Source organism: Pyrus communis, chromosome 2, assembly GCF_963583255.1.
Source record: "Pyrus communis chromosome 2, drPyrComm1.1, whole genome shotgun sequence".
In the NCBI taxonomy this organism is placed as follows: Eukaryota; Viridiplantae; Streptophyta; class Magnoliopsida; order Rosales; family Rosaceae; genus Pyrus; species Pyrus communis.
This window is the reverse complement of record NC_084804.1, coordinates 31,368,504-31,389,359: the sequence shown is the minus strand read 5'-3', so window position 1 is coordinate 31,389,359 and position 20,856 is coordinate 31,368,504. Positions and strand designations below refer to the sequence as shown.

Genomic DNA, 20,856 nt, shown 5'->3' with positions numbered 1-20,856 from the left:
TATAAAATGTTGATGTAGCTTAATTGTGACCGTTCAAATAAGAGAGGAAAGAAGGAGAGGAAAAAAAAAAAAGGAGAGAACGCTACTCCACAATTGAGATGAGCTAAACTTTGAAGCCAACATTTATTAATAAAAATGATTTTATTTGATTATTCTTCTTTTTTTTTATTCCCCAAAATTTTCACATGTTTTAATGACTTCCAAGTACAACATATATAAATACAATTCTACAAACAAAACTAGACCGTAGAGAGTATACATCTAATCAATATATATGTTAGAGTCAAATATTAAAGTCCAACCTAATTGGTTTACATAGTTGTAACCAAATTGAACTAGAACTCCCCAACAATGTTCATTATACAAGGAGCAGCAGTGCATAGAAGTGCTTCAATCTTTTTCGTCCTGAATTCGCCACAAAATGTATTACAAGAAATAAAGTTATCTTGAAGGTGATATATACTAGAGAATTTTGAGAATCATAAAATTAATTAGTGTGATGAGTGTTAATCAGTCTAAAATTGTTCTGAAAACCTAAAAAATGAAATTGGAGAATACCAATATACTTCTGTCATACAAATCCTTCACTGAAAATTGACGTCCTCCCTTGCGTTATCAGGAAAATAAACAAACCAAAAGGGTGCACTAGTTTATAGCTTGCGTGTAGAATCTGGAAACAACAATCCTGCTACAAAACAGACGAACACCGTCCACGTTCATGCTTTAGCACTCAGCACCAGTAGCCGTCTGCCCACTTTAAAACATTACAAATAAAATATATAATCCTTAAATGCATGGATCCCTAGTGATCATCATAACTTTAAGTAAACTAGAAACCCACTGGAGATATTAGAGCAGTTCCCAGTTAGTGAGAGCTTTGAGAGAGTAGAATGGGTTGGCGTGGAATATTGGGTTTTGAGTACGGAATAGTTCAAGCACCGCTGGGAGCTGATATTTCAGGACCGGAGCTTGTTGCTGCTGTTGCGAATGCTGGTGGACTCGGTTTCCTCAGAGCTCCTGATTGGGTAAGCCTCCCTTCTTTCCTTTTCCTTTTTTTGTTTTCCATTTTTTCTTCTTCTTAAATTCCAGTTGGAAAATGATTTTTATTGATAGTTTTATTTAATTGGATAATAAATGATTGTTATAAGTTCCCAGAGAATTCATTAGAGGAATGTTTCCAATAGAAATTGTTTGTTCTTGCATATCCCTACTGTTTTTCCAAATGAATCCCTCACTAAGATTTCAAATAGCTGTCCCGAATTCAAGCTGATTATGTTTCACCTCTTCCTCGGAGAAAGGGATCAACCAATTCCCAATCATGGTTCTTAACTTTCACTTCACCTTCTGGGAATCAATTTGATAACTTTGTAGATGAGTGATTATTTCATGGATCCCGTAACACCAACGTACCGATATACCAGGTGTGGAAATACACGTGGTGCAACGGCTTATGTTCTGGATACAATGAAAAATTTCTCCCTGTTGAGCCCTTACCTGACAATTGTAATATCAGCTAAGTTTGTATCTCTATTACTTCGGTCCTTTCTACCTGCACTCCATTAACATTCTGCACTTTCATATTGTTAGTAAGAGCAATGCTTGGGCCATCAGTCCCCTCGGTAGAGATGGGAGCCTCCCACTCACACGCTGGCTGGTGTTCCTCGAAAAATCCTTCTTCATAATTGTCCTCTCTACATCACCAATTTGAATTGATCCACATGTTTAGCTTGTTCAACTACAAGAGAGGGGTGTTGAATTATAAGTCTATAGCTGATTAGTATTAGTGAAATAAGATGAGTTTATTTGTGTATTCACATGAGCATATCTGCCAAGTGTGAGGTCAAAAGATGTAAGGCTAAAATAGCCATGTGTAGTGATCCTAAATTAGCTAGATGTGTGGTTGAGATCAAGTGTGATGTGTGTGGATCCAGCTAGGGCAAAACGGTCATGAAATGCACGTGTGTGCGCTTAATTTTCCATTAAGAGAAATTTATTCCTCTCTGCAACTTCTGCAAGGGAGAAGAGAACATTCATTCCTTTTGCATCCTTCAATCCTCTCTATCTCCATATCTTATAACCCAGAAAAATAAAAGAAAACAACAAGGGGATCTTGTTGATGTTGAGTTCTCATGTAATGCATATGCATATCAAGATTTGAAATTTCGACCGTTAATTTTCAACCTTTGTGGAATGGAGTACATACTACATATATGAGTTTGCTAAATTTTCAATTAAAGAAGGAATCGTTGATATACTAATTTTAATTGATCATCAGGAGTCACCAGATTACTTGAAAGAGCTGATAAGGAGGACTCGAAGCTTAACTAAAAAACCATTTGGGGTTGGTGTTGTTCTAGCATTTCCTCATGAGAAAAATCTACAAGCCATATTGGATGAAAAGGTTGCAGTGCTGCAGGTTTACTGGGGTGAATGTTCGGAGGAGCTTGTGTTGAAAGCTCATCAATCTGGGGTTAAGATTGTGCCTCAAGTAAGTGTTCTCGGAGCGATACTGTTCTGAATTATAAATATGAATGTCATCTTGTTTAGCAGAATTATTGTGTTTAACTTATATCTATCTTCGTGCACACGCTAAAATTAATCGGACATATGTTTTGTCTTTTCTTTTTGTATATTCTATTGGCAGAATACATGTGTATGATACAGCATCTGGCATGTTAATTGTTGTTTTCTTTCCTCAACGTGCTGATGAGTTGTATATAATTCGGTTCAAGGTTGGGAGCTTGGAGGAAGCGAAGAAAGCAATACATGCTGGTGTAGATGCAATTATTGTTCAAGGGCGTGAAGCAGGAGGGCATGTGATCGGTCAGGTGAGCTTGCTTTCTTGGATCTTGTTTTATTGACACTGATGATTTTACAATAGTCACATACTTAGTTTTGTGTTTGCTTGATTCCTTAAGTGCCTATTGCCTGATACTTGTCAATTGAGATACTTAGAATTATTGACACCCATGTGCTTTCTATTGTTCAAATTATAGGATGCTTTAATTTCATTGTTGCCGAAGGTAGTTGATCTTGTTGGAGATCGAGATATACCTCTCATTGCTGCTGGTGGCATTGTGGATGCCCGTGGATATGTTGCTGCTCTGGCCCTTGGTGCTCAGGGCATCTGCCTAGGAACTAGGTTTGATATACTTGACCTGTTAGACTCTTCAAAGAGCATATTTAAACAATCTTGCAACTAAGGTTTCGGAAACAGCACATTTTCATATCATTGAGTTACAAATTTCCAGAAACTTTCTCATACTGTGTTCGTTCAAGATGTTTTCAATTATAAGTGGAGTTTTAGTAATTTGGTTTTTCTATAAATTTGTCCTTGCAGGTTTCTTGCAACTGAAGAAAGTCATGCTCATCCTGCATACAAGAGAAAGGTGGTTGAATATGACGCAACTGAGTACACTGATGTATTCGGCCGTGCAAGGTGGCCCGATGCACCACATCGTGTTCTGCATACACCTTTCTTCGATGATTGTAAATATATTCCTGCTGATCAAAATGAAGCGGGTCAACCTGTCATCGGCTGCGCAATAATACATGATAGGGTGAGGATGAAATTTTTCTCATACTTGACAGGCAACGCTTACCACTAGAACAAAGAGTATGCTATTTCCGGTTTCTGCATTTTTTCATGCATTGCATATAACTAAGTGGAATGTCTTTATTTGACTTGGAGTCCAATGGATAGCAATCTTGACTTATATTCTCTATCAGGAAATAGAAATTCGCCGTCTTGCCGGTACTGTTCCAAATGCGACAACAACGGGTGACATTGAAAGCATGGTGATGTATGCCGGCCAAAGTGTAGGACTCATCAAGGAAATTTTACCTGCAGGGGAGGTGGTAAAGAGGTTAGTTGAAGGGGCTCAGCTTCTGATAAAAAACAAGTTCAGTGATATACTGTAATCTACAGATGCCTTAATTTCACACTGGAAAATTTGGAGAATTGTGCTACAATGGTGAACAAAGTTGAACTAGTATTATTTTGAAGAAAATAAAACCTCGTCCCTGTCAGTCATGTTTATTGTTCAACCATAGTATTTGTCGAGAAATGGGGTATGCGATGAACTCTTTGTTTGTTATATTGCATAATTAATCACAAGGATACGTTCCTTGAATGATTCAGACTACAAGATCCATTTTAGTTGATTGTTTCTTAAAACTATTACGAGGAGAATTCAAAGTTCGATGTAGAGAGGAGAGCATATTGTTCTAACATTGTTCGTTTCTATTCTACACTCGCACACAATTAAGCACTGTGTCGAAGAATGTCGCCACTTCGATTGTTACTTACATTGTTAAACACAAACACTAGAAAAATAATGTCTTTTTTCTTTTTTGGCACACTGGCAATTTTGAGGTTGAATTCCATTGTTGTGCTGGAAGTGAGTTCTGAAGATCATTGGAGGAACTTTTCAACCCAAATTTCATTCAGTGCTAAGAGTTGTACCAAATATCTATTTGGTGTCGATTTGCAGTTTATATTATGTCAAGTGTGTGTCAGAATCTAGGCTTTCATGAAGCAGCAAGCAGAATTCAAGTCTGCGATTGAGCAGCAGCCGACAAGTGCGTGCGATTGGCACTGCTGCTGAAGTTTATGCAATAAGAGAGAGATTATTAGCTTGCAATGTTGCTGGGTTTGGTAAGATTGTTTGGGTCATATATAAAAATAAGGCCTGCTGTGGGCTAATACATTTTTATTTACTTAAAAGTCATGCGATGCCGACCCATTAACTCCAAAGCCTAACTTGGGTTTCGGGAGGGTTGCTTTCCATCACAACTCAACTAACCGAGGGCTTAGACTCATCTTTCTCCAAAGCGCTTCTACCATATGGACAACCAAATTTGAGAATATCTCGTCTTCTTAGATAACGATAAACACATCACCAAACATGCTATCGTTGTCTTAGGGGCATGTGAGCACTGTGTATTTCAGAAGAAGGCCATCAACCATAACTTGTAGTTATTGTCAATGCCAAAAAGACTGATCTACCCCTGCTCTAACTCAGGGTGTGCTAGACAAGGAGTCAATGATGACCTACGACAATAAGGAGAGAGAGAGTGGTAGAAGAGAAGTTATGCGTATGCAATTGTAGATATGGGTGACGGAGACAATGGTTTAGCAGCTTTAGCTAGCATTAGTTAGGTTTTTTTAGCAGTTGACAATTTTATTAAAACTAGGAATACAAGGCCTAACCTTTCATTTTATTAAATGAAAACTAATGAAAAGAGTTTGAAAATTTTGAGTTTTAATCAAAATGACAAAAAGGTGTCGTAAGTGAATAGTATCAGGAGTGACTTTTAAAGTAAAAATGTCATTTTCGTTAAAAGTGAACAGTACCAAGAGTGTTTTGTTAAAATTTCCTTTCATTGATGTGAATAAAAAAGCCCAACAAAATTTATGGGCTTAGAAAATGATGCAAAAGCAACCAAAAGAGACTAAAATTTTACATATATATAATTATATTATACAATATATAACAGATGTAAAAATTAAAATAAACCCTAGACCCCTAAGCACTAGGCCCCTCCCCACTGTTTGACTACCACTAACCGCTTTTTATAACCTTGTTTATATCTAATAAAATTCTTCCATCATTCACAAACAAAAGAATAAAATTCTTCAAGCAAGCAAAGTTTCAAGAAAAACAAAGATAGAGTAAAGCGAAGAAAGCAGTTTATTAAAAGTCTAGCAAATTGATAAACTTGCATGAAGATTGGCAAAATCTAACACAATCTAAACAAAGCAAACTACCCATTTAGCAACTTGGATGACTTTGGGCTTTCCAACAGTAGTTTGCTTATCCGACACCTCATCTTTACTAGCTCCGATCTTGACTTCATCCTTGACTGCTTCATCTACGGCAGCTGAGAAATCAAACTTAAGCAGTTCCCTCCTTCTTGGCAAGCACCACAGATGTGGCATCAGCAGAATGAGTAGGCTTTGACGCCTTTTTAACAGCCGAATCCACTTTTCCAAGTGATGGACTTTCCTCCCCATTTCTCTCACTGGCGAGCTTTTCAAAAGCCAATCTGGACTTAGCCACAACTAGATACTTCACTCTAACTCCAGATTCGGACGCTGGAAACAGCTTAACGTCAAGTTTTTCGGAAGCAACATAAGGACTTCTTCTCAACTGAATGTCCAACAAGCAGGACAACTTACTAGCCAGACATTGCCCTTCTCTAACGATAGCTTCGTGGCTCTCAGCCACGCCATCTTGGGCCTTGTTGGCTGATGTGTCGGACCACCCCCACTGTTTTCCTACGACAACACTACCCAAGAAGAAAAAATTCAATTTTTTTCTTATCTTGGTGCGGCACGGAAAAAAAAAAAAAACGATGATGATCAACTCTTTGCAAGGGCAAGCAAAGAAGAAAACTACGATAGGGGTTTACATTATCCTTTAGCCTTTTCTCTCTTTTTTATAGGGATAACATTGTTCTCGGAGTTTACTAAGTCCTCTGATTAAGGCAGGCTTAAATAAGTCTTGGTGTCCATTGACTTCCCTTGCACAGTGAAGACTCTATTTCCAAAACAAGGTGGAAGATGTACATCAAATGGGGAAATAACTCTCTACATACCTAAGCAGCTTGGGATTGCTACACCTATTGCCTTTTTTTGCTTGTAGCCTTGTAGGTGTAGGGGCATTTGTGGAGCCAAAAATAATCCAAAAAATCCTGGAGGCGACACGTGGACTTTATCTCAAGAAAGACAAATTTCCCTCATTGAATGGGCATGGCTCTCAAATACTCCTATGAGCAGCTCAACATCCCTGAAGGTCCAAGTAGCTGACTACGATTGCTCAAAGCTCCCCTGCTCGTGGTATGAAAAAGTCAAAGGTGTTAAATATATGATTAATTACTAAATCTCATCTTTAATACATTCCTAATTGAAGATCAACTCAATCAAGTAAGAAATCCATGTTACAATCAATCAAGGATACTTCCACCATTATCCCAAGATATTATCTCTTAATTAATCTATTGAGAATATTATTTCCTCATTATCCAACAGATGACATACCTTGACCAATAGGATTTCACCATGTGTAGGGCAAAACCCTAAAACTATAGCTGGCCACCTTCTCCTATAAATGCCTCTATCTCCACCAAATTTTGGTAAGCTTTTTGCTACGCATACATAGGGTTGGAAAAAATTCCCGAAAACCCCAAACCAAACTGAAAAAGTCCCAAACCCAAACCGAAAAATCCCAAACCAAAAACATCCCAAAGTTCAGTAATCCCATCCAGAAAAATACTGAAATTTTCGGTATGGGATTGGTTTCCAAATCCCATTTGTTCGGTAATCCCGAAATCCTGAAAAATACCGAAGTATTCAGTTTCCTATTGACTTTTGGGTTTCGGTTCCCAATTGCCAACTTAAAAAGCAGAACCTTTTGGCTCCCACTAACAGAAGGCACAAAATAATATTAATAAATAAATAAAAATGTAAAGGCACAAAATTCAATTGGCTTTCAAACTTCCCAACTCAAAAGAAGGCTCTCACTTCCCAACTCAAAAGAAGGAGCCTTTTGGTTCCCACTAACAAAAGGAGGAAGGAGCAAAGAGAGGAAGGAGCAGAAAGAGGATGGAGTAGCACTCTTCGTGTTGAGAAGCAAAGAGAGGAAGGAGCTACTACTGCCGAAAGCTCTCTCAAATCTTTGAAGCTCTCTCATCTCTAGTATCGACCCATCTCCGTCTCTATCATCTCTAAAGCTTTCTCTGAATTAGGGTTCGAATGAGGATTTACAAATTAGGGATTTACGATTTAGAGCTTTTGATTGTTTCGATTTGGATTTTGATTTGGATTTCTTGATTAATTTCTGGGGATTTCTAGATTAATTTTATGTGGATTTGGTTGATTTGGATTTCTGGATTTCCATGGTCAATTTTTGCTTTGCATGTTCAATTTCTTTTCTGCTTTGCATGCTCAATCTGCAAGTTTGAATTGAATTTATCAGCTTCTTCCATTAACAAGAAGCCAAATTTCTTCCCCACTGAAATCCAGAAACCATACCGAAATCCCGAATTTATTTCGGGAATCCTGAAATTTGGTATTACCTAAGGATCGGTTTGGGATCGGGATTTGGATTTTCATCACAAAAAGGATTGGTTTGGGATTCGGGATCCCATTTTCGAGACAGGATCCCATACCGAACCAGCCCTACGCATACAAGCCCTAAGCACTTACTCATTTCAGAGATACTGACTTGGGCATCAAAGATTCATTGGCCAAACTTCCCCCCCTCCCCCAATCTCGTGGGCACGTGAGACTTTGGTCTTTGATCAAAGGTGTTACTTGTTTTGTAGATATAAATTTGTTAAGACTAAAGACGACAAATTTTTGCAACCATAACATCGCTTAAAATTTTTTGTTTATTTATTTATTTTTTGGGTTGAATAGTGCGTCTTTGTCTAATTATTACTGCCCCGTAATAGTAATTAGGCAATATGTCTTTTGGCAAAATATATAATTTTAGGTCTTCATATTCACATTTGGCTTTCAGGTAGATTTTATGATATCCTACAAACTATATTATGATGCTAGAAGTTCTTTGATAATTATTTCAACTTTTCGATTTTAGTTTTGCACATGAAAGCTTATTTTGTAACTATTTCAGTTTTCAAAAAAATAAAACAAAAAACTCAAAGATAAAATTTAAAAATGCAAGAAAGTAGTTTTCACTCTTTGGTTAAGTTTTCAATTTTTTGAAGGATGAATGTTTGCTCACCATCTTACTTATTAGTTAATACCATTTGATGAGTTTAAATTTTGATATTTGTATTTATCGACTGCACATATCTCAAAATTTAAACTCACTTGAGGGTGGTAAGCAAAAAATATTTCATTTTCTCAAAGATAAAAATTGAATGTAGTTTACCAAATAAGTTTTCAATTTAAAAAAAAGGTGAAAAAAATGAAAATGAAAGTATTGTCAAACAGCCATATATAAAAGCCTCTTATTAAAAAAAAAGTAATGTTAGGGTAATCACATATTTAAATCATATTTTATAAGAGAAATGCTAAGAGAACTCTCTCAAAAGTAGGACTCTCCTCGAGTTTTCTGTCATCTCATTTTTCATTTTATAAACTATATGATACAATTATTGATGATTAAATTATTATAAGTGTTAGTTAATGTGCTTATTTATTATTATAGACATATCACATTATTTACAAATATAAACTAAATTTTATTTTATTTATTTTTTTCACGAAAAATTTAAAAAGTTGGTGTAACTAACATTTCTCGAACATTTTTTTAGGGTAAAATTGGATTGAGGACAAATTCTTTTTTTGATGGGGACAGTAACATTGATGGGTTACTGTACCTTTACCACAGCGAAACCTCTCCACAGTCCCACGCCATTTCCTCACGCTGTCACAGTCTCACAGACACTCTGTCAAGCAGCGCCACCACAAATGGCGACAACAGCCACCGTCCCGCGGCCACAATCGCCACAACTAGCAAACATTCCCTTAGACTCCTTAACCCACATAGACATCAGCACACTCTCTCAATCGGAGCTCCAAGCGCTCTCCCTCTTCTCCTCTTCCTCCTCGTCGGCCTTAAACCTCTGCCGCACCCAAGACCTCGTCGTCCCCAAAATTGACCGATCTGTCTTCAACGAGAGCGCCGGTTCCCGCCGCCAAACCTACTCTCGTCCCCGCCGTCAACAGTCTGATACCTCCACTGCCGCCGCCGCCACTGGCCACCGTCGTCGCGTTGCCGGCCTGCTTGCCACCCCTCCTAAGCTCACTCCAGTGCCACCGGATGACCCCGAACGCAACGAGAACCATGCGATCATCGCTCACCTCAAGAACCTCATTTCCCAGGACCCCAAATTCGGCCAAATCGACTTCGAGCCCGCCCAGACGGCGTCGTTTTTCAGGGTGCTCAGCCCTAATCCCGACATGGGGAGTGGAATCGTAGGTTTGGCGGGTAGAGGTGAAATGGGGGTGAAGAAAAGGAAGCGAGGGAGGAAGCCCAAAGTGAAAGTCTTGGGTCTGGAGAATGAGGGATATGCGGGCATGGGGATGGTGAATAAGGAGGGCGCTGCGGTGGACATTTCGGGTTTGGAGAATGCAGAAGAGCCTTTTGGGGAGGAATTGAGGCGGAGGACGGTGGGTTTGGAAACGGAGGAGCAGTTGTTGGGGTTTATGAGGGACTTGGGTGGGCAGTGGGGGAGTAGGAGGAAGAAGAGGAAGATTGTTGATGCCAGTGAGTTCGGGGATGCGTTGCCGGTCGGTTGGAAGCTCTTGCTGGGTCTTAAGAGGAAGGAAGGACGTGCTTGGATTTACTGCCGCCGATACATAAGGTTTTACTTGCTTTTTTTTCTTCATTGAGGTCTAATTAGTTATTATTTGTAGATAGTTTAATATTCTTTTGCCGCCGATACATAAGTGCTTGGATTCACTTTTATTTGGCATTTGCATCATTGAGGTCTAATTAGTTATTATTTGAAGATACTTTTATATTCTATTGCTCGACATTGACTTTGCCATGCCATTTCTGTTGATCATTGAACTCCCGATTGTTAGAACTTTGTATGAATGCATCGTTAGGGGTGCCCGGAATTCCAAGTTTATTTAATTTTTTTTCGTATCATTTCCATGAGAATGCTTCTTTTGTATGGCAACATAGGTTATCTTAGCAGATCATCCTTGAGTAATGATGATCAAATTAGGATTCTGTACTGGTTTTCACCCCTATTACAAACGAATTACGGGAGACACAAACACAGTTATTGCTATAGTTTGGCAAGGGCGGTCACTCGAGTTAATGTCTGTTTTTTCGTGATTGGCTGTAGGGTTGGACTATGACATTGAATTATGTACCACAAAGCATTACTTTTGAACCGTTTGCTAAGCCTGGAAATTAATTTTGTTAATTTGACAGATATTGATCACCTAATAATCCAGTTGAAGTATGTAGCATGACTACTCTGATGCCTCATGTGGCAGTGTTAAAGAAAGCAGAAATATGTGTTATATATGCATTTTACAAAGCTGAGCAAAGTGCATAACTATTTAATTGACCAGAAAAATAGTATAACTTGAACAAAATGCATAACTAGTTAACTGGTGCGTTGTGGTTATTTATATTTTCATTTCAGTATTCCTCTACTTTGTATCCTGTATTTTGAAGTCACCTCTCTCTCTTGTGTTTCTCATCGTTACAAGTTGCTTGATGTTTTCCAGCCCCACCGGAGAACAATTTCTGACCTGCAAGGAAGTTTCTTCATTTCTGCACTCCTTCTCTGATCACAATAATGCACGACAGCCAGATGGTGGTCATGGGCGTGAGAATGTTCTGGAAGGGTGCATAGTGGCTACTGAAAATGTAAGTTATATATTAGTGCAGCTGTTTGGTTTATTGTACCTTCGATAATAAATCTTTTTCAAATTTTGTTTGGGGTGCAGCAGCATGCTGATAAGGATGCAGACCGTAGGCAAGACGTGAATTCCAGCTCTGCTCTAGTCGTGTCTTCAATGTCTAATGGGCGTGAAAAGGAAGTTACCTTATTGGGAGTAGACAATCTTGCTGAGGTTCAGATACATGACCTTTTTGAATGTCACAAATGCAATATGACTTTTAATGAGAAGGATTCATATTTGCAGCATCTATTATCCTTTCACCAGAGGACTACAAGGAGGTATAGACTTGGTTCTACTGTTGGTGATGGTGTAATAATTAAAGATGGGAAATATGAATGCCAGTTTTGCCATAAGGTATTTTTGGAAAGGCGTCGCTACAATGGTCATGTAGGGATTCATGTTCGAAATTATGTCAGGAGGGTGGAAGAATCGCCAGGTCCATCAACGCTTCAAAAGAGAATAGAGTCTCCAAACAGCGAAGGTTTGCCATCAAGGATCTCAAAAATGGATGCTCTGATTGAAATTGCTCAAAACTCTATCATAGAAACCACAACTGCTGAACCTAATGATCAATCCAAAGGTGATGCTGCACCTGATAAACCATACATGGGATTTAGTTCAGAAATTCCTGCTTCCGATTCTCATCAAGAAATGAACATAGATTCACCTCTTAGTGAACAGGACCTGGAGGGTCGCTTGTTTGACATAGTTGATTCAGATCAACATGATAGTGAACATACAATAACTGATGGAAGTGTGGAAGGAGCTGACGATCCTATGGAAGTTGTAGATATTAAGGACTCTTGTATGAATACAGCTGAGTTATCAGCTACGGAGAAGAACGGTAAACCATCTGAATGTCCTTGGGAAAAAGATGGCTTGGCATCCACCTCTGACGAGTTAGAGAAGTCTGGTACTAATCAGGATGGAGCTACTCACTGCAAGATAGATGCTTCTTTGGATGACAAGTATATTTGTGATGCAGTAGGGGATGCAATTTTGAATTGCACAAGTGCATCAGAGCAGCCCAATGCCATTGAACACAGCGCTAACAAGAATAGTGAACAAGCAGTTGACTTTGGTAGCAGCTTTGATCACGAACCATCTAAATCTAATGATACTTTGATAGAATCTGTATGCCAAACTTATGAAGGAAATGAACTGCAAATTGGGATTTCTGACTCCTCAGTACCACTGGTGCAATCATTGGTTTGCTTTCCCACATCTACTGCAATATTGGATAAGGTACTATCAAGCATTGCTGCCATATTTTGTTTCTTTCTGGTTTCCAGATATACTGATACACCTGAGTCGCGTTCAAAGTGTTTTCTTCAAAATTAAAACCGAAATTCTTGTTGAAGAACTGGCATTGAAAAAATATATATCATGTTTCTTTTTCCCACATCTACTGCTAGATAGGATAAGGTACTATCAAGCATGGCTGCCATATTTTGTTTCTTTCTGGTTTCCAGATACACTGATCCACCTGAGTCTCATTCAAACTTTTTTCTTCAAAATTAAAACCGAAATTATTGTTGAAGAACTGACATTCAAACTTTTTCCTAGAATGCAACCCTGCCCGAAATATAGCAAATATAAGAAGTCTATAATTTTGTTTATATGGTTTTTGTTGCTTGAATTTGTTTATAAGTTGTCAGTGTGTTGGCTATGGAACTATTAGTCTATTGTCTTTTTGTACGGTGTTCTAGTTTTATTTTGGTAAGAATCTCTTTTCGTACTAAAGGGAAGAAGCTAATGTTTACTGATCAAATAATTGTCTACTTTGTCTATCAAATTATTTGATTCAAATACTATTACTTCTGTTGTCGCATCAAATTATTTGATTCAATTCTATTACTTCTATTGTCGCATTAATGAGTTAACAAAAGAAATAGGTGCTATGTGCTTAACACGCAAATACACTTCGTTTAAAGAAAAAGGACTACATTGTCGGACCCATAAGAAGGTCTCATAATCAGAAGATTCCGATCCAACTAATTGTTTAGTTGCCTTCAAGGATTATCCATGCAAAGGAGAGTCCAGTGGACTCTTTTAGTCGTCTAATTGTCATGAAATAAATAGAGGGACAAAGTGTTGCCGATAAACTTATAAGTGATCGTGAGGGTAACCGAATAAGTAGATTTTGATTTGAGAACTTATAGTGATGATGCTTGGAGGAGAATTAAAAGATAGACGGAGCTGATACTGAGACCATATTTTTGCATGGGCACCACAAATCGGTTCTTTTCATAAAAGGAGGACATTGAGATGGTGGAATTATGTGTATGTATATATCAGAAATTTGATTGTTGATTGTAGTTTTTTTTTTTTTCAAAATTTTCCATGGTAGACCCTGTAAGTAATTGGTTACATGTTAAGTGACAGTTAATTTTTCATTAGTGCAAAACCGAGCACACTGGTGTTTTAGGATTCATACAGTTAGAAGACTTGGTGGTTGTTGTACTATAATAACGAATCTTAGACGTGATTATATTTCTTTGTTCTGTGCAATATGTCGTCTGCTAAAGAAAATTAATTTTATTGTCTTTTCTCCATGTTGAAAGGGAGATGAGCATCTTAGTAGTGCTGCCCAGAGACACGATGAAACGGGGTTTGAGGAGCTGAGGTTGGAGGAAATAGAACCTCTGAAGTATGGATTTCCTTGTGGGCACGAATCTCTTACACTGCAGGAGGTACCCATGGATTTGACAAACAACGCGGGGATGGAAAAGGCATTTGGTTCCTCTGTCCAGTTTGAATCAGAAGAAGCCATCCTAAGCATGGCTGGCAGACATCAGATAACAACAGCGTGCGTATGGTGCGGAGTAGAGTTCAACCATGAGGCTGTTGATTCCGAGATACAACCAGATTCCGTTGGTTTTATGTGTTCAACTTGCAAAACAAAAATCTCTGGGCAGCTCAATGTAGTTGGGTAACGACATGCCCTGGGAATGCTAATCCTCTCTAAATGGCACTCTATCATTTCATGTGATTAGTTTCTAGTGATGTCTGTAAATTTTATTTATACTAACCTGGCCATTTTGGAATGTTTCCATTTCGCCTTTTGTAATATTTAGTCATAATTCCCGAAATATTGCTTTTTCTTTTTCTTTAATTCCGCCCATGATTCTCTTTGATTTATTTAAGAGAAATGCTACGCTTATCACATTTTACATACTACAACCATCTCTCTTATAAAATAGGGCTACTATATGGGTTTGATTTTTATTAGAGAGGTGGTACGAACGTAATAAAAATGTGGTAAGAGTAGTATTTTTTTTTTATTTAAGAGAAAATTGTAACAATGGTCATTCAACTTTAATCCAATTGAAGTAATAGTCTCTCAACTAAAAATCCTTAACCATTGGTCCCTTAATTCCTTAAAAAGTGCAACTATGCCCATTTTCTTCAATTCTGTTATAACTTTTATCAAAATGATTCACGTGCCATGCGCATGAGGCTGAATCGAGGGGCAAATACGAAAAACCAAACAAGAAAAATTGTAACAATGGTCCCTCAACTTTAACCCAATTGGAGCAATGATCCCTCAATTTTAACCCGATAGGAGCAATGGTTTCTTAACTCTAACCTAATTGTAGCAATGGTCATTTCAACATAACTTATTTTGACGGGATTTTGATTGAGTTAATGAAAAGGACTATAGTTGCACGTTTTGATGAGTTAAGTGACCAGTGATCATGAGTTTTTAGTTGAATGACCATCACTCTAATTGGATTGAAATTGAGAGACCATTGCTATAATGTTCTCTTTATTTAATTATACAGCTAAAAAAGAGGTGTACATGAAGTGAAAAATGATGTGCGTAAATCATTTCCCTTCCCTTGCTATGATTATGCTGCGTGAATTCGCATCCTTCCCTCCCTCCGTTTTCTCCTTTCAGCGGTTAACTGAGAATCTAAGAGAGATCAGAATTAAAGGGTGTCACTTGCATTGAATAAAAGCAAAGGCATCTAGTTCTTGTTGGTTATGTTGTACAAACACGCTTTCTTTATGACCTTGTTTTCGACAATTAATAAAGCACAAAGAATAAACAACCAACCAAAACACAACACACAAAAGAAAACTCACGCCATGATCATAAAGAATTAGAGTAATAATATTCAGACCATGTTTTTATACCACATTTTCATACCACCTTAGGTGGCATCTGATATGGACAGCCACATCATTTGAAAAATTTGCAAAACCCAAGGAAATGAAGGAGAAAGACTCCTCATATACCACAATCATCATTTAATGAAATAGTTTTCCTTAATTATTAGTTTATTAAATAATGAACAAAATTTAAAAATCTGATTAATTTAAATGATGTAATTGTCCGCATCAAATGTCATCTAAAGTGATATGAAAATATGGTACAAAAACATGATATGAATAACATTACTCAAAGAATTATAGTGGTTCGGCAGAAACTGGCTTACATTCATTTCGGTAATTACGGTTCACAAGTATGAAAGCCCCTTTGGTTTACAAGAAAAGCCCCATTTCTTGTCGCAAACCCTAGTTATTAGTATCTCTCACTCCTCACACTCTCAAAGTGTTTTACTCTATTGTTCATGTGAATACCCCAACAAGTATATTTATGGTACATAGACCAATTGTTACATGCCATTTTTTTATTTTTTATTTTTTTTATTAAGGTTCCTATTCTAAATGGAATAGACACTTTTTTTTTCTATTCTAATTAGGCTTCTAGGATTCCTAATCTGAATTATACAAGGAAACTTAATTATTTCGGAATTCTTTTAAGATAACAATCTATGCACCTTTAGTTTTCATAATACAATCCTAAACAAAATAGGACACTAAAATTGACGAGCCAAATTCCTAATAGGTTCTAGAACCTGCTTTAGCCCAATTCTGCCCATTTAGTTTAGCAGATAACTCGACTTCAGTTTTGTTTTGAAACTTATGTTTGGCATGCACGTCATACGTAATTTCTTAACTTTGCCAAGAAGATTTTGAATTGATTTAAATTAAAAAGTGAGTGACGTCAACACCTTATTTCAAACGATGAAAAGAAAAACACAGATCCACAGACCAGCAAACCATGGGCGAATATGTTGAGTGCTATTCGGAGATTGGTTTTTATCGGCCATTTCCCCTAAAATATAAAGTATGAATTAAAGTAAATCGAATCCCATGATAGTGGTTCGCCTTTGCCATTTTACTTTTGCCTTTCGTAGGGCATCTAATTCTTACTTTTATTACATGACTTGGAATAAAAAAAGAAGCATGGTTCATGCAGACATTGCTATTTGATTGGACATATGAATTAACGTACACTGTTCCTTTAAATTAAAATGTATGAATTTTCACCATAAGTAATGGATTGATCTTGTGGTTGGAGCTTTTTTATTTAACGCTTACGTCTCAGATTTTATAGATATCAAATTGTATCCAAAATTTCTCTGATCGGTCGATCTCCCACATTTTAAATAAGGCTAGGAATATGATAAAATGAAGATGCTCAACTCAGCGGACCAAAACGTCTCAACCGTTGTGGTTTTGACAATTAATCATTAAAAATCGCAGATGATATGAAAGCCCGACGTATTATGCTTCCCTATATGGCTACGCTTCTATATATAGATATTACTTAACTGGCCTTGTAGCCTTTGATATATATTATACATGGACAATTATGGCAAGCAAAAAAATCACTTGCCCTAGTTGCAAGCAATGGGTTCAAATGACGCTGTATGCCACACAGCACCGATGCGTCTGCGGTCATGTAATCACGACTCGCAGTGCTGCTGCAGAAACACAACGAGAAACTAGTATTCATGGTCATGGAGATCAGAAACGTGAGCGTCATAGCTTGCGGAGACGGTTTGGTAGGTGTTTTCAAACCAAGGAATCATCATCAAACAATTCTTCTAGTACTTGTAGTTCAAGTCGTAATAGTTTCAAGCAATCAGGGACAGGGACAGGGACGCGGATGTCGTTGCCCTCCTCCAGCTCGGAGGAGCAAGTACCCAGTGGATCACGAGCAAACAAGCGTGCACTTCTTTGCGGGGTGACATACAAGCAACATAAATACAAGCTCAAAGGCACTTATAATGATGTGAAAAACATGGAAAACTTGCTGACTAAGACCTTCGGTTTTCCTGCCAACTGCATACGCATACTTTCAGGTAATTATTAATTAATTAGCTTTTCTTTATTTGTCGATCGTAATCCTATAACCATTCGCAAATTACAAGTATAATTATTTCTCAATTAGAAAACATTGGTCTCCAATACTATGTAGAAAGGTTAAAAGAGAAGCCAATCATAAAAAAAATGAATCGAGAAAGAAAAAGGGGGAAAAGATAAAGGACGTGGTTATTTGTGGTGACCCTGCGTTGGCATCAAACTTTCACATCGATTGGGTGAGGAAATGTAATGTAGTTTATATGCGCACATCTGATCTCTCGTAGCAAGATGTTTTTTGGGTATGGAGACCCACGAACAAAACCGTTTAGGCTTTGCCCAGAGCGGATATTATCTTGCTGGAAAGTGGACTCCGACATTATTTGTGCTTTATAAGATAATATGTTTACGTTTTCAATTTACCAATGAATGCAGAAGATGATCCGCTAGACCTAGAGCAGATTCCTACAAAGAAAAATATAGAAAATTCCTTGAAATGGCTTGTGGAGGGATGCCAGCGGGGAGACTCGTTGGTGTTTTACTTCTCGGGGCATGGCCTACGACAGCCTGATTTCAAAGACGATGAGCTTGATGGGTTCGACGAGACCATTTGCCCGGTTGATTTTATGAAAGAGGGAATGATCCTTGACAATGATATTAATGAAACCATTGTTTGGCCACTCGAGGATGGTGTCACACTTCACGCTATTGTTGATGCTTGTCACAGTGGAACGATTCTTGATCTGGAGCATGTGTATGACCGTAAACTGTGAGTATATTTACGTAGTCTTTAACTTCAAATTTATATGATTACATACGTTCAATCTGTGACATCAAATTTATATATTATGAGAATATAATACCACGTATTATAAATGTGATTAAAGTTTCACAATTTAGATATCATGGGCATCAAATCCATAGTTTAAGAGTTAATACTGTCCATGCCATAGCAGCATGCAATGTAATCTCATCATAACTCTAAAAATTCTCCTTTATAATGGACTGTGAAAATACATTTTCTTTTTACGTGTTAATTTGCAGGAATGCTTGGAAAGATAATAGTCCTCCATCTCGTGCTAGAAAAAGTACAAAGGGTGGGTTAGCGATTTCTCTTAGTGCTTGCGAAGATGATAAAATGGCAGCTGATACTACTGTAAGTGATCCCTCTATTATTGTGTTTAAGGAAAATATGATGAAAAGCCAACTTCTGAATGTTTCCATGTTGAAACTAGATGTTAGTTGGTAAGGAGGGAAAGAAAACCTATCCCTTCTTATCTCCACAAAATGATGGGATTGGAAGGCATACGTTTTCTTTAATAAGGCCTTTCTAAACCGTTCAATAATACAATAACAACAAAAATGTTTTATCCCACCAAGTAGGGTCAGTTATTTGAATCTTAGAACGCCATTGTGTTCAGTTTTGACCCTGTTTCCATTAGCTCTAAGTACTCCACGTCTTTTCTTAAAGTCTATGTCCAAGTGTTCCTCTTAACCTTTTTCCCCTGACCTCTCATAATCGCATTTTCTAACCGGAACATATGTAGGTCTGCATTTAACATATACAAACCACCTTCACAGATTTTCTTTCATCTTATTTTCAGTTGTGGTCCCTCATACTTTACCTCAGTATCTTTGTTCATAATCTTGTCCTTTCTCGTGTGCTCACACATCTGACAAAACATTCTCATCTCCACTGCACTCATTTTTGCACGTGTTGATGTTTGACCGTTCAACATTCCTTGTCATAAAGCCTTGCTGGCCTTGGACATTCTCTAATTAAACCGTTCAACGGGTGACCAAAAAAAATTTTCCGTCGAACCCCCCTTTTATCGTACTTCTGAACTTTTTTTTTTTTTTACTTCATTTTCATGTGAGCCAATATAGTATTAATCACAAATGCAGGCTTTTGCTGGAAAATCAATGAATGGTGCAATGACATACATTCTCACTGAAACTGTTAGGAACAAGACCGACATAACATATGGAGATTTGCTCGACGAGATGGTGAAGTACATTAAAAAGATTAACAGCGAAAGATGGACTAACTCAAGATTCTTGAGGACTGTACTTCGACACAAAACCATACAGGTTTGCTTTCTCTTCATGCAACATGTTAAATCAAATGGGTTCGATCTTCATTTTTTTTCTTCTTACATATATACATGTACTATATGTGACATGCATGTTGACTACAAAGCTCCTTCAGTTCTTATCAAAGTTGATATACCAAACAGTTACAGCCAGGCTCCGAATCACAAGTGCACATTGTAATAACACTAGTTTTGTTTTGTCTATGCGGAAGGATGAAACTTTAGCATAAGTTCTTAAAAGATGTTGGTCCTCTCCACACAATGCCAATTGGATTGGATGCTCAAATGCATACATCTTACTTTGGTTAAAAAAATAAAAATAAATGCATACATCTTACTAGTGTCAAACTAAGAAATTGGAAGTTGCTAAATTTACTTAATGTGGATGTGTGCAGGAACCTATGTTGTCATCTTCTGAAACGTTTGATGTTAATTTGAAGAAATTTGTCTTGTAATGACATTTTTTTGGTGGAGTTCTTGTTGGGAGTTGTGTCCTAAAAGTTAATTTTGTAATATTGAATATTATGTAACAATTTCATTTTAAATAATTAATAATTGGGCAATATTAATTCATTCTTGAATTTAGGCTTTTACATTATAGGTATAATATACTATGAATGAGTTCATATGATTTAGGGTATGGAAACAATGTCCTAAATGAGGTTAGGGCAGAGAGACTTGTATTCTATAGTCACTTCGTCCTCAAACAAAGTTCATAGTTCAGTGAACCGTGACCATGCAAGAAGTCTAAATGTTATGGATGATTACCACATGTTAATAGCTACAAAGTTGTAGATATTAAGGACTCTTGTATGAATACAGCTGAGTTATCAGCTACGGAGAAGAACGGTAAACCATCTGAATGTCCTTGGGAAAAAGATGGCTCGGCATCCACCTCTGACGAGTTAGAGAAGTCTGGTAATAATCAGGATGGAGCTACTCACTGCAAGATAGATGCTTCTTCGGATGACAAATGTATTTGTGATGCAGTAGGGGATGCAATTTTGAATTGCACAAGTGCATCAGAGCAGCCCAGTGCCATTGAACACAGCGCTAACAAGAATAGTGAACAAGCAATTGACTTTGGTAGCAGCATTGATCACGAACCATCTAAATCTAATGATACTTTGATAGAATCTGTATGCCAAGCTTATGAAGGAAATGAACTGCAAATCGGGATTTCTGACTCCTCATTACCACTGTTGCGAT

At 37.5% G+C, this 20,856-nt stretch overlaps 3 protein-coding genes across 5 annotated transcripts; all 3 read left to right on the top strand.

Annotated features, from left to right (window-relative positions):
* Nucleotides 1-670: 670 nt before the first annotated feature.
* On the top strand, nt 671-4,144 carry LOC137726100 (uncharacterized). Its single transcript, XM_068464970.1, has 6 exons — nt 671-1,025; nt 2,276-2,488; nt 2,733-2,828; nt 2,997-3,142; nt 3,341-3,560; nt 3,730-4,144. The coding sequence occupies exons 1-6, from the start codon at nt 891-893 to the stop codon at nt 3,919-3,921; spliced, it is 1,002 nt and encodes a 333-aa protein (XP_068321071.1). The 5' UTR covers nt 671-890; the 3' UTR covers nt 3,922-4,144.
* A 5,190-nt stretch (nt 4,145-9,334) lies between these two features.
* Nucleotides 9,335-14,514, top strand: LOC137725348 (uncharacterized). Of its 2 annotated transcripts, none has more exons than XM_068464005.1 (4): nt 9,335-10,338; nt 11,222-11,363; nt 11,447-12,643; nt 13,963-14,514. In XM_068464005.1, exons 1-4 carry the CDS (start codon nt 9,338-9,340, stop codon nt 14,332-14,334), a joined length of 2,712 nt encoding a protein of 903 aa, XP_068320106.1. In that variant the 5' UTR covers nt 9,335-9,337; the 3' UTR covers nt 14,335-14,514. The 2 variants fall into 2 exon arrangements, with proteins under 2 accessions (XP_068320106.1, XP_068320105.1); XM_068464004.1 differs by having other exon boundaries at nt 11,444-12,643.
* A 2,426-nt stretch (nt 14,515-16,940) lies between these two features.
* Nucleotides 16,941-20,856, top strand: LOC137725973 (metacaspase-1-like). Of its 2 annotated transcripts, XM_068464822.1 has the most exons (5): nt 16,942-17,556; nt 17,990-18,323; nt 18,599-18,710; nt 19,460-19,645; nt 20,043-20,856. In XM_068464822.1, the coding sequence occupies exons 1-5, from the start codon at nt 17,064-17,066 to the stop codon at nt 20,100-20,102; spliced, it is 1,185 nt and encodes a 394-aa protein (XP_068320923.1). In that variant the 5' UTR covers nt 16,942-17,063; the 3' UTR covers nt 20,103-20,856. The 2 variants fall into 2 exon arrangements, with proteins under 2 accessions (XP_068320922.1, XP_068320923.1); XM_068464821.1 differs by lacking the exon at nt 20,043-20,856 and having other exon boundaries at nt 16,941-17,556; nt 19,460-19,868.